Source organism: Centropristis striata, chromosome 23, assembly GCF_030273125.1.
Source record: "Centropristis striata isolate RG_2023a ecotype Rhode Island chromosome 23, C.striata_1.0, whole genome shotgun sequence".
In the NCBI taxonomy this organism is placed as follows: domain Eukaryota; kingdom Metazoa; phylum Chordata; class Actinopteri; order Perciformes; family Serranidae; genus Centropristis; species Centropristis striata.
Window position 1 is genome coordinate 10531437 of NC_081539.1, and position 14248 is coordinate 10545684.

General features: G+C 35.5%; 1 protein-coding gene across 1 annotated transcript; it reads left to right on the forward strand.

The window, feature by feature from the left end:
- The first annotated feature begins 571 nt into the window (after nucleotides 1-571).
- On the forward strand, nucleotides 572-12268 carry LOC131961663 (coiled-coil domain-containing protein 106-like). Its single transcript, XM_059326502.1, has 5 exons — nucleotides 572-900; nucleotides 5546-5762; nucleotides 9152-9364; nucleotides 9799-10005; nucleotides 10973-12268. Exons 2-5 carry the CDS (start codon nucleotides 5555-5557, stop codon nucleotides 11350-11352), a joined length of 1008 nt encoding a protein of 335 aa, XP_059182485.1. The 5' UTR covers nucleotides 572-900; nucleotides 5546-5554; the 3' UTR covers nucleotides 11353-12268.
- Nucleotides 12269-14248: the final 1980 nt, after the last annotated feature.

The following is a 14248-nucleotide window of genomic DNA, read 5'->3' on the forward strand; positions in this document are numbered from 1 at the left end:
ATATGAATGTTTTATATACGTTATACTCATGATAATATGTTAGCATGAGTTAATAACAACTGGTTGAAGTCTTCTTTGTTAAAAGGTTGTGGTTCATTATTATTTTATTTTTCATTTCAATTAAATCTGTTTGTTTTGTTCTGAGAAAAACCAGAACAAAATGTAAATGAGACAAAGATCTGGGGCAAATCTATTTAAAATAACCCAGTTGCATTTAGCACAACAACACTGTATGTTTGCCTTTTTTTCGGGGGAACATTAGTAACTATTGTTACTTTGCAGATTCAGATTATTGATAAAAGATAAAAATGTACTAATAAATTATGATGGGTTTGCCACCCGACAGTATATTAAAAATGTGAAAATTAGTTCCAACTTCACCAGCTACGGCTTGCTCATACAATTACATAGTAATCCAGTATATATTATCATAAAATTGGCCATTCTGCATAATGAGTACATTTGATACTCTAGGTGTATTTTGATGCTGATACTTTTGTGGTTTTAGTTCAGGACTTTTATTCCAGTATTCCTACACAGTGGTGCTACTACTTTTACTTAAGTAAACAAATGTACGAGTTACATGCCATTGTACAGTCTTGTATTGTATGATGACAATAATAAATCATTGAATCCTTTCATCTTTTAATATAGATCTGAGAATTACGACTTTCTCTGAAGCCCGTGAACGCGGCTCAGTGGTACAGGCGCGTCAGGGCTCTCTGGCGCCGCCCCTCCCTCAGACATGCATGTTGTACTGTAGTCTCGCATTTTCACACTCGTCTCTGTTTATATTTGTAAAAAACGGGGCATTTTGACAAGAAGTGACACTTCAGCGTGCAGAAACAGAAAAACACGAACTCCTCCAACAACATTTGTACCCGCTGGACGCTCTTGAAGGTACGTTGATCTGTCTTTCACCGGCTTTTGTTGCTCCTTTTCCCCCTTTTTGCTGGTAATTACAGTCATTAGCATCCATCTTGGCAGAAGCTAATTAAACCCACTGCAAGGAAAAATGGTTGTCCCTTTAGCCCACTAAACGTTGCACCTTTTTGTCAGTTTTTTAAAGCTTATAACTTATGTTATGCCAAACATGCATGTTTAAATACTTAGCAATTAAAACATTTACATTTCTGCAATTAATCAATAAATAGGGATAAAGATAATAGGCCTGCTGACTTTGTCGTTGCACTATTGCACTTTATTAGTATGTTTTCCTCATGTGCTAGCTCTGAAAATTGTTAAAGTCTTTATAGTTCACTTCCCTGTGAGTGATTCTCATGATAACACATTGTGTCAAATGTTGAGGCCAGATTTATCACTGCAGCAGCATGGTATGTATGGTGTGTTTAGGTGCTGCAGCATGCACATGGTAAATGATACTTCATCATCTTATATATTTTCTGTTTTTGTTTTTTTTAAATGTTGCATCCAGCTATCAAGCACCTGCATGCACCATCTCCCAATAGTATAGATACAGACAATAACCGTATACTATAATAAGATTGCAAAACACATGCATAACTAATGCATGACTCATAATTATTTAATGCATCGTTAATGTATCATGAACTCGTGTTGCTCACTATGTGTTGATGTGATTAATTAAAGGGGCAGTGCACACATTTTAAACAATGAGATTTAATGGATTGCCTTAAATTGCATGATGAGAAATGCAGGATTTTTGGAACTTGACAGATTAAAAGTCTCGACACTGCTGCTTTGATTTTCACCCAACATTCAACAAACAATCTCTACTAATGCTGAGAAGTTACAATCATCTATATTTTTTAAATGTATCAGTTTTTCTTTCTCACTTTTTTAAATTGTGAACTGTTTTAAACCTCTTATCTCTACCCCTCTGCCACCACCAGGGCCTCTAAACATTTTTTTTTACCTCCAACAAGGAGGTCATGTTATCGCTTTGCTTGGAACCAGAGCAGATCTGAATCACAGGTCAAAACACAAATTATTTTTCATTTCAGGATAGTGTACAAACTAGTGGAGGTCTGAGTTCTCTGAGTCCTACTGTATATATTTACCCTCGACCTTGTTACTAAAGTCTCAATAGCTCCCATAAGGTTAGGACTAGAGGTCTGGGATTCTGTACAGGTGTGGTTGACAAGATGTAGAAGGCATGTGGTGGTTTGCATAATTCTGGTAAAAGCATGGGCTAGTTATTGACCTATTAAAGACACAAAGCTGACATAATTTAGTTTGATTTAGCCACATGCTAAACAAATCCTTTTTCAGAAACTTGACAGTTTTACCTTTCAAATTAAGCTTTATTTCTGGATCCTGGTCTTACAGTTCTTCCATTACTCTTTTTCATTTGTTAAATGTTGAATTTGTTAAAAATTCACGTGGATGACTTACAGTCGCAGATAAAATTATTAGACCACCCTTGCGTTATTCAATTTCTTGTTCATTTTAATGCCTGGTACAACTAAAGGTACATTTGTTTGGACAAATACAATGATAACAACAAAAATATCTCATAAGAGTTTGATTTAAGAGTTGTTATCTAGCCATTTTCCATGTTTTTCTTGATAATGGTTATTATCTTGATAATGGTTATTATCTTAATAATTTTGGTTATTATCAAGTGAACCATGGAAAATGGCCAGATAGTAGCTTTTAATTATGCTCTCCATTATATTTGCCCAAACAAATGCACCTTTAGTTGTGCCAAGCATTAAAATAAACAAGAAATTGAAGAAAAAGGGTAGTCTAATAATTTTTTTTCATGACTGTATGTACACACAAGATGTTTTTGTTTTTTAAGCTTCATTATCTTCCAGTGCCAGGTCCTTCAAAACCACAAATAAATGTAATAATAAAGTAGAATAGAAAGGAAAGGAAATCATATCTTCTTATGTTTCTTTCTTTATAATCTGCCACTGTTTCTCACACCTTCCTTTGTTTCAATAGAAAACCAACCAGGCAAAGCCCACAACACTTCAAAGAGTTGTAAATTACAGGGTGCATGTTTCTACCTGCTCTCATACAGAAACAGCTTGTGTGTTTTATTTTTGTTTTTTTGTTTTTAGTTATCATGTGAGAATAATATCTGCAATATTTACACCTAGGAAACATGCAGAAGACAAACACCTTTGTGTCTTGCAGGTCCTATAATGCCTATGTTGAGATTTTCCTGTATTGTATTTGAGCTTAAATCAAGAATAAGTCTCGCCTTTTTTCTTTTAGTGAGATTTTTTTGCAGAAGCTTTTACTTTAGAGGTTTGGCTCTGTAAACCATCTTAGCCAAATAAAAATAAATATACTCTGTGTACTATGAAAAGAGATGCACTCTCTAATTCCGACTTGCATGTGCAGTACAATAGCATAAATTAAAAATGACGAAGCCTGGCTTTAACATAGAATTACAAAAACTATACGTGCCTGCTCATTCCTAATTAATGCTGAACTAATGCATGATTCATCACGTTCTAATGAATTCATTAATGCTTCATATATCTTGAACTCATGAGGAACAGGAAGGATTAATAAATGATTCGGCGACTCAGTTCTGTCTCCCGTTATTAAGTTATTCAGTACAAAGGTAAACCTATTTTTATGTGCAGCGAGGATTGTTTGTCAATCATTAATAAACCGATAACTGAAACCTGACTGTGTCATGGAAACACTGAACACAGTTAATGAAGATTATAATACTCAATAGATGTGTTTATTCTCAAGAAGGACACCAACATGCAGAATATGAATTCTCTTATTATTATAATGATGAAAACACCTCAGTGCTCGCACTAATCAATTAGTGTATTTCTCTTGTATTCAGATGTGCATTAGTAAGTCCTTGTTCATTCATATGCATTAGTCATAACTCATGAAGCTTCATGCATTAATTAACGCTTATTTCCAAGTAGAAATTCATGTATGAATTAATGTAGCATACTTAAAGCTTTAAATGAAGCCTTATTGAATCAAAACATCTAATGCATTGCAGTCTTTTGTTTTTAGGAGTATTATTTCTTGCAGATAAGGAAATACACCACTGGCATGTTGCTTGTTTTTGCAAGCAACTGAATTTTGGGCTATTTTGTTTCCAAAACACCCAAAATACACATTTATGTGTTTATTTTACGACACTTTATTTGTGAGTGTAGATTTCTCCTATCACCCATGATACGGACAAATTCTAAGTATCATTGCATTACAAGTAAAGGAGTGAGAATATAGAAAAACTGCAGTGATGAAATGAAATCATTGTTTTGTTCGAAAGGCTTATGAAAAATGATATGCTAAATAAGTATAGGTTACAAGCTGGATGAGGACGTTCTCGTAACTGCCTTCAGGCTTTTGTTTTGTTGTTGTTGTTTGTTTTTTGTGTGGGAGTAATAGAAATTCTCTGATCTAAATTGTTTGATATACTATGGATGCTTGAAGAAAAAAAAAAACATATATATATATATTTACAATTTCACATTAAGTGGCTATATATAGAAATACCCTCTTATTTTAAGTGTGGAGTAACAGGGTCTAGATAAGTATTTTTTACTTCAGCCTACTTCCTTTTTTTTCTCGGATCAAAATGATAAAAGGAAATGCGCATTGAATATTAAGTCGACTGGGTCTTATATTTATTTTATTAATTAGAAGCGCAGATGCATATATATATGTATGGGGTTATATATACTGTATGTGTTTAAATGTTTATATGTACATCTGTATAATGGTGTCTATGTGAGTATGTATATATGCATCTAGCCTACGTTGTTGTTGTTTATTTTTCGATTTGAAAGAAGAATTAATAAATGAAATAAATTCCCCAAAAAGTAGCATCAGATAAAGCTTATTTTTTATATATAATTAGACATAAACTAAAAAAAAGTTTTAATGTGATGTAAAACACAGAAAAGCAAGAAACTTCCATATTTGGGGCTGAAAACAGGATTTTCTAAGTTCCTTTAGTCAGGAAAAATGCCTTTACAATGAATCAATGATAGAAATAGGTGGCTATTATTTTTGTATTGGTTCTTTGATCAAATCAAATAGTCGAGAACAAAGATTGTAGGCTTGTTTATACAAGTTCATTATCCAACAAGTAAAGTGAGAATATTTAGAATTTACAGGTGCATCTCAATGAATTAGAATATCATAGAAAAGATTATTTATGTCAGTAATTCAATTAAAAAAGTGGAAATAACATAATATATAGATATTATTAGATATTAGATAATTTATTTAGTTTCTTCTAATTATAATGATGATGGCTTACATTTAACAAAGACCTAAAATTCAGTGTCTCAAAAAATTTGAATATTACAAAAGACCAATTTTTAAAAGTATGTTTAATATGGAAATGTTGGCCTCTGAAAAGTATGTCCATCTATATGACTCAATACTTGGTTTGGGCTATTTGACTTGAACTACTGGAAATGGACTTTTCCATCATATTCTAATTTATTGAGATGCACCTGTACTTTTATCTACGGAGTTTCAATTCTGAATTTTAACAAAACCATTCATTTCTTTTCTGAATGTGTAAACCTGGACCCTCTACCTCCCTCTGCTCCTCTCCCAGGTAGCAGAGATGTCGTCCGTGTGGCAGCAGGAACCGTCGGGCTACTCGCCCTGCGTGGAGATCGACTCCAGCTCCGTGAGGTGCAAAGACAGACTCACGTCTCCGGTGTGGCTGAAGCAGGAACAGGACGACCTCCGCATCATCAAGTGGGAGAACTTTCAGACGGGGCCTTCAGCTGACGCTGTTCAGGACAACACGCCCAGCAGCGCCATGTCTGGTCAGAGCACTTTTTATACACTTTCAGCTGCGTTCTTGTGTCTGTATTGTCACAACCTGGCTCTCTGGGCCATGACAAAACCAGAATTGCACTGTTTACAAGGTTAACATGTTTCTTTATTTAACTTAAAGCAACGGAAAAACAGAACAAATGTTACAAATGGGATACATCTTAAAAAATTAGAATATCGTGAAAAAGTTCAATATTTTTTGTCGATTATTTCAAATAATTCAGTCAGATAAGTGAAACTTGTATATTATATAGATTCATTACACAGAGTGAAATATTTCATGCCTGTATTTCTTGTAATTTTGATGATAATGGCTTACAGATAATGAAAACACAAAACTCAGTGTCTCAGAAAATTAGAATATTACATAAGATCAATAAATAAAAAGGATATTTTAAACTCAAATGTCATGCTTCTGAAAAGTATGTTCACTTCTGTACACTCAATACTTGGTTGGTCTCCTTTTGCATGAATTACAGCATTAACCCATTTAAGCCGGGGAAACATTACCGCATTTCTACCATTAAAACCGTGAAAGCGGATGCGTCGTTTTGTAGTATTTGTAGTTTTTTCCACCTATTTTCGGTCTCTTGGCCAATGAAATGCATCAGAATACATGTGGGAGTGTTGCAATGCAACATGGGACTATTCCAGGGAGCTCAGATGTAACAGGTATAAGCTCCCAAATGCTTTTTGAATTTAGTTTCTATCTGCTACAGAGGCTGAAAAATCTATTATTTAGTAGGTGTTGACACTTCTGTTGAATTTCCAGAAAAACTTCAGGTTTTAGGGGGTTATTTTAAAATCGCCCAGAGGTTTTACAGGCATTTTTTACAGCCGTTTTAGGCCTAAATGGGTTAATACGGCGTGGACGTCATCTGCTTCTGGTGTCTCTCACCTTCCTCTTGACAATAGTCTATGGATTCTCTATGGGGTTCAGGTCAGAGTTTGCTGGCCGGTCCAGTCCAGTAACACCATGGTCATTGAACCAGCTTTTGCTACCTTTGCCAGTGTGGGCAGGTGCCAAGTCCTGTTGGAAATTAAATCTCCAAAGAGCTTGTGGAAGCACGAAGAGCTCTAAAATGTCCTGCTAGATGGCTGCTATGTTGACTGTGGACTTCAGAAAACACAGTGGACCAACAGCAGCAGAGGACATGGCCCCAAATCTCCACTGACTGTGGACTCCAATATTAAACTTTTTCACAATATTCAAATTTTCTGAGACACTGAGTTTTGGGTTTTCATTATCTCTAAGCCAGAATCATCAAAATTACGAGAAAAACAGGCTTGAAATATTTCACTCTACGTGTAATGACTCTATATAATGTATGAGTTTCACTTTCTGAAATGATTGATGAAAAATATTGAACTTTTTCATGATATTCTAATTTTTTGAGACATACCTGTAATCTCAAGGCACTGGGCCCAGGTGCCCCAATCAACAAACCCAGCCCACAGACCAAAGTCCCATCAGAAGGCCACTGCCTCAACAGCAGGGGCGCCACAGTATCCTATACAATGCTGCAGGGATGATGCACCTTTGTAGGCCAACCTGGAAGCGAGCATCACCCTCATTCCCTTCATTGGTTTTTTCATTATTGTATGGTATATTTCTGTAAGATTGATATTATGATATGCATATTCTGCAGTAAGGGTTAAAGTTCTGAACTGTTGAACCAGAAAATAAGCTTGGTGGTAAACAAAAGTGAAGGATACTTCCAAATGAACACCACTTTTTTCAAGATATTTTAAGCAAAAATGCAATATCTAGAAGTCAAAAGCTAACATTGTTCCACACTTTAAGCCTCAATATAAATGAAATGGCTGAGTTATAAAATAAAAAAATAAAAAAAATAGCCCTCACACTTTTCATGAATGGAGAAACTAACCATAGAGACCAAACTGTTGTTTTTAACCAACAGTTAAATTATATATTGTATATTCCTGCTCTGGAATCTGAGCCATTTTTTCCTGTTTTTTTTTTTTTTTTGTTAAATGCATGCATTTCTTCACCCCTTTAATGCAGAATAAAGTACACCATTTTTTCCAGGGCAACCAGTGCTGCCAGAATATGGCTTCTGTTTTTATGTTTATGAATGTGCAAAAAGTTATATAACCCAGAAGACAAAGGAAAAAATAAAGCGGAAATTTAATTGTACAGAAATATAGTCAGACCACACGCAAAAACATAAATGCAATAGTCTTTTGCAACTGAATGTTTTATTTCCAGGTCTTGGGGATCAGGGGGGAAATAAATGAACACTCCAGATTATACAAATCAAAAGATATTTACATATATGTACAAATAAGTTGAGACGTTTTTCTCCCTTTCTGTCAGAAAAGCTCAACTGTGCCACACCTCAAAGCAGTTCCTGTGTGGAGTGAAACAGAGGGCCACATCATAGGCTTTACACTTCCACATAGTGGACTGTTCAACCTGCTTGGTTTCCCTGCAGTGAACACAGGCCTTGTGTCCATAGGATGCCTTTTTGCTTTTGTCCGTTTGTTTGGAAATTGCCACAGGAACGTGGCCGGACTGTTTCCTGTTAGGAGGGACAGCAGCTGTGACACCACACAGCTGGACTGTCAGCTCCTTTAGGAAGGCTCTGAGAGTCATGGACTGCTTGTTGTGGTCTTTGCAGCGCATTTTCTAACTTGTTGTAGCCTTTAACCCTTTATCAGGCAAAGAACCGTATTTGGTAACTTCAGCAGATATCCAAAATGGGCTCCCTATGTCTCTTTCTGTGAGGTCGTAGAACCACATGGCTTTCTTCTGCTACATCATAGACAGTGACACCTTGACATTTGACCAAACAGTATGATAATAACATAATAATATTTTGAGAAAAAAAGTTGCAAATTTACTAGATTAAAGTGGCAAATCTTTTACGGGAACATTTTTTTTAAAAAGCAACTTTTTTCTCGCAGATTCACCACTTTAAATCTCATAAATCTGTGCATTTTTTTCTTGTAGATTTGTAGATTCTTGACTTTTATCTCGAAAACGTATTTCTCCAAATATTCCCCCCCTCCCCCGGGTCTGTATGTTTTTTTTACACATTCCGGCAGTATGTAATATCCTCCAATATTCTCTAGGGTTGAAATTTGGAATTTGTAAGTATTTCAATGAGTGCCCTATTAAGGGTTAAACTCTGGAATTTTTTTAATGATTATACTCCAATCTCAAAGTGAAAGTTATCATGATTTATTGATGTTTTAATGCTTTGTAAGGTATTTTTTTTATTACCCAACAGATCAAATGAGTGGGCTGAAACCACTAGAGGAAAAGTTTTTGCCACAAAAAAATGATGCCAATTAAGTGATTTAAAGAAGTTATTTTCACATAGTGGAACTATTAACTGTCTTGTCTTTCCTCCAGCTGGTTCACATGTAGAAAGCCTGCCCCCGCGGGTGCTGCTGACCATCACCAAGCTCCAGTGCATGCTGGAGAGCAAACAGGAGCGCATCGCCGCCCTGGAGAGGCAGGTGGAGGACCTGATGCAGGACCGCAAGTTCCTCAGGAGCCAGATCGAAAACCTCACAAGTAACCGCGGCATTCCAACGTTTGCATCCCCCAGCCCACACACCGAAGGTCAGTGTCTGAAGTGCTTTTTTCCCCCCTTCAATGCTTTATTGAAAATTACAAAAATAAGCATTTCTGGCACGTTTTTCACAGTACATACCTTGCATACGTGTAGAAAGAATGCTAGGTGAACATCAATCAACAGTAAAACTTATAATAATAACATCAATACTGTAAATTCAGAGCAGTTGAAATAAAAATAAAAAGATGTAAATGTTGTTTTCAATAAGGGGGATTCAAATTAGTTTTAACTGTTTATTTCAGTGGGAAGATTTCTCAAGATATTATATAATTTTTGTGCCTTTGTTATTTTTAGAATTTTTTTAGAGATTTTAAGTACAATTTGAATTCATTCATGAAGACAATAAATTTGGGGGATATAATGTTTATACTTATTGGATGCTCTTCTTCATGTCGTTTTTTTGTTGTTGCTCTTAACGCAGCTCCTAAATCCAGCAAAGTGCAGCACTCAGAAAACAAATCTCGGAAGAGAGAAAGAGCTTCGTCCTGTTCCTCGGACAGCAGCGTCAGCGGCTCCGAGGCGTCCGAATCGTCTGAAGTGTCAGCGGCTTCGAGTGAACACAGGAGGAAGAAACACCACAAGGACAAGAAAAGGTCAAAGAAAGGGAAGGACTACAGCAGGAAGAGAGGTAATAAACACGGCTTGTCATTATAAAGATAGTTAATAGGGCTGAAGGGTTTATTTTTGTGACTGACAAGTCGTCACCCTGTTAAAATAGTCGCCTAACTCATTTTTTCAAGTTTTGCAGGAAACACAAAAAACTTCACCAAAAGTGTAACATATGACATTTATTGATCATTTCACTCAAAAAGGATGTAACAAAGAATGGATTTTGGCATAGTAATAACACTGTGTGTAAATTATGTAACTTAAGAGAAATAAATGACAATTTTTTTTAACATGCCTTTGTGACACAAGCCTGTCAGAAACATGACATGACAAGTATCATGAGCATTAATGTTACTTCAAAGTGTCATTAATGCTCATGAAACATCCCATGTCATGTTTATGACATGCTCATGTCACTCTTATGTAGACACCTTCAAAATAAAGTGTTACCATATCTTGCTTAAGTCACAAAGGCATGTTCAAAAAATAGAAATAAAGTTTTTAATGGAACAGAAAGTCTAAGGCTGGTTAGTCTGCAGATAAAACACGTGTAATAGACGGTTATGCTTATTTTATGCTTGAATTTAATTTAATTATCATAATAATATAAATTTCAGTTTTTGACTATTTTTTTAATTTTGTGTTTTGTTTTCGTATTGTGTCATGTCTGGAATACAATTCTATGAATAAAATAATAAAATAATATACATTTCCTATAATCAGACAATAATACATTGGCCCAATATATACAGTTTTCAAAAAATGTTCAACTTTTCCCTGATAATTCAAGTCGTACCTGTTATATAAAAAAAATATTGCATTTGGTTTTTAGGGCAAAAACTAGTTGTGTGATGTGAGATAGATGTAAATTCCTAAGCCAGTAAAAATGATATATTTTTTCACTTTTGCACATGTTAATAAAGACAAAATATTCCTTATTACTACAATAATTGTGTAATAACATGCTTTGTCATTAATTCCACCAGCCACCGGCGTCCAGTACGTCATCCACCGCTACAAACAAGTCCTGTCAGCCTTCATCAAGAAGAAGAGCATGAGCGAAGCCTTCCGCCATCTTGGAATCGACCGGAACACCATCGCCAACACGGCGTCCATCGCCGAGCTCCACCTGGCCGGCAAAGACATGGTCCCCCTGGTGGGCATGTTCCGCCAGGGAGAGGAGACTCTGGTCAGCTACGCCCACAGGTGCACCCTGGTGATCGACAGCGACGCCGACCTGTCCAGGAAAATAGACCAAATGAAAGCTAACGGCGAGCTGCTGCCCATCTCAGGGAAACGGCCCAGGGTGCTGCACTCTCACCTGCAGCAGCTGGGGGGCGCCGCAGAGAGCATTTTAATAGGTTAATGATTGTTTCATTGCAAGGAGAAGGGGTGAGGAATATGGAAGCCCATTTCTGCCAATGTAATGGGAAAAAAAGATGCTATGAGTCGTTAATGATAATTGTTTTTAAATAATGACTTAATATCTCAAATTAATGACTTAGTTTCTCAAAATAATGACAAAGTATCTTTTGAGAAAGTCATTATAATGAGAAACATTCCCAAAATAATGTAGTTTCTCAAAATAACGACAAAGTTTCTCTAAATAATAAGAAACTTTCTCTAAATAACAACTTAGTTTCTCAAAATAAAGACTTGGTTTCTCAAAATAATGAGAAACTTTCTCAAAATAATGAGAAACTTTCTCAAAATAATGACTTAGTTTCTCAAAATAAAGACTTAGTTTCTCTAAATAATTTTTTCTTTTACTTGCTGAAATAGGCTCCCATATAAAACACAATGCCTTCACAAAATCATATTCTTCTGTTTGTTTCCCCCTCAATCTGAACTGCTGGTTCATGTAGCATTCTTTATTTTATTTTTGCATTTCTTAAAGCTGATGTAAGGCTCCACATAAACACATTCAGTATGTTTATTTTGTACGTAATAGCCATAAAAAGTGATTTGCAGCTGCTGTTGACTAATGGACTTTTATTATTTAAGAGCAGGAGTGTGTGTAGTGTTAGAAACCACCACAAGATGGCAGTGCTCCCATATGACATTATGTTTACAAGACTCTTGTCATTTACTCCAAAATGGTGGATAGTCAATTTCCATTTTCCAGCACCTTGTTTTTGTTGGAGGTGAAACTTTCTGTTAATTGACTTTGTTGACTTTATCCTGTGATTTATGATGCTGTAACTGAACTGAGCGATTTAAAAGTGTGTTAATGTTTCTGAACTGCCAACAAATGAAAAGAAAACTGTTTGTTCATACAAAGATTTCAGTTTGTTATTGTTTCATGTGATCAACGTGACCTTTTAGTAGAACCAGTAACCTTTCAGGAAGCTCGTCAAAGTCACTTGATCCCTTGTGAAGGTATGTAAATCATCAGCACCAAATCATATCACTTCTGTCTTCTGTAAACTTAAACATGATTGACCACAAATGCACCACAAATTCAATGTCTGTGCTATTGAATTTGATTTGATTTTTACAGGGTTTGCACCAAGAAAAATGTGTGGAAACTATTTAATTTAAACAATTATTTTTTCAAGGTTTGGAATATGCTGAAATTCAAATATAATCCCTTGAAAAGGCAACATTTCCAACATACTCTGGCGTTTAATCTACACAATCACAAACATTTTAATATTTGGGAAAAATGTATCTCCACAGGCCCCAGAATATGATCTTACTATGATTTTAAACATGTTGCAATATGCTGGGTAGCGCAATAACATATATTGTGATTTTTTTTTAACCTTTTATAAACTTTATATTAGGAAAACTTTGTCAAAATCTGTTATATCCAATACAACACAGATCCCCCAAAAAAGTAGGGATTCTGAAATCATCAAATTTAGAATGAGTAAATGTATGTATTTACAAAAAAAACTAAAACTCAACAGTTTGAACATCAAATATTGTCACTCTACTATAGTTACTTTAATGTTGCTTACTGTTTTTATTATAGTTTTTGCAAATTTTCAGTCTGTTCATCTCCCTTCGGTCATTGCTGCGAAATACAATTGTGAAGCAGACGGACTGACCAACACTGCTATAAAAACCTGTTCTAACTGTCGTTAACTGCTTATAGTTAGTTATAGCAGCCATGCGTGGACTACTGCACAGGAATTTTTAACTGAAGTTGTACAAAATCATATGCAACCCCTCTCAAGGAACTGGGGGTTTTAAAGTAAATTGCTGTTAAATATACATTAAATTAAAAAAAAAATCTTTATCTTAGCTCAGCACCATCTAGTGGACTGAAAAAGCAGTTTATTTGACTATTCTAGCGCCCAAAAAATTGTTTGCAATGTTTGTTATTTTTATAACAAAATGTCGATACTTGGCATTTGTGTTTTGATACAATATGGCAAAATACTGCAAAACTATCGATTTTCCCCTAATGAACAGCTGCAAAATGACAATATACATTGATCGCTGAGGGTTTAAAATAATTCAGTAAACTTTATTTTTCATTTTTGCATTTATAGTGACAATTTTAATGTGATGGTAAAGGCTTGGAGAGTTTCGGTGCCAGGAAAGTGTTTGTCAAAAATGGTAAAATTAAAAAAAAACCATTAATATGCTTAAAATTTTCATATTATAGTCTGTTGATACATGTATTAGTATAGTTTGTCCAAAAATGTCAGAAAAAAACCATATTATGCTATGTCCAAAAAAATAGTCATACTATATGGTATGTTGATTTTTGTCAAAAATTGCAAAATTTGAAAACATCTGGAAATTCTCAAAATAGTCTTGTTATAGTGTGTTGAAACGTGTAGTAGGGTGGCTTTTCCAGAAATGACATAAAAACACCATATTTTGAAATGTCCAAAATTTAAAAAAAAAAAAAAAAAAAGTCATACTATAATTAAATTATTTGGGGGAAAAGTTTGAAAAGTGCTGTATGTAAAACTGTATGAGCCCTGTTCTTATTGTGTCTCCTGACCAGAGGAGTGGGCTGCAGACAGATGGAAAAGCTTGCTAAGACATCCTCGGGGCGATGGTAAGTGTCAATGCAAATCGTCGCCGTTGCCTTCCCTGCTGTTTGCTTTTCACATGGAGTGACAAATTACTTGTGCAAAGCCATTACAGGGGCTGCACCCGGGCTGTTTATCTTTGCATGGGACTCTGTCACTGTCAGTCCCATTCTCACGCTGGCTATCTTCTTATCTTTCACGCTCGCATCCCAATCTCTCCGTCCCCTCCCCCCCCGCCAGGCCCCGCCCTCTCCTGTTTTGAACTCATTC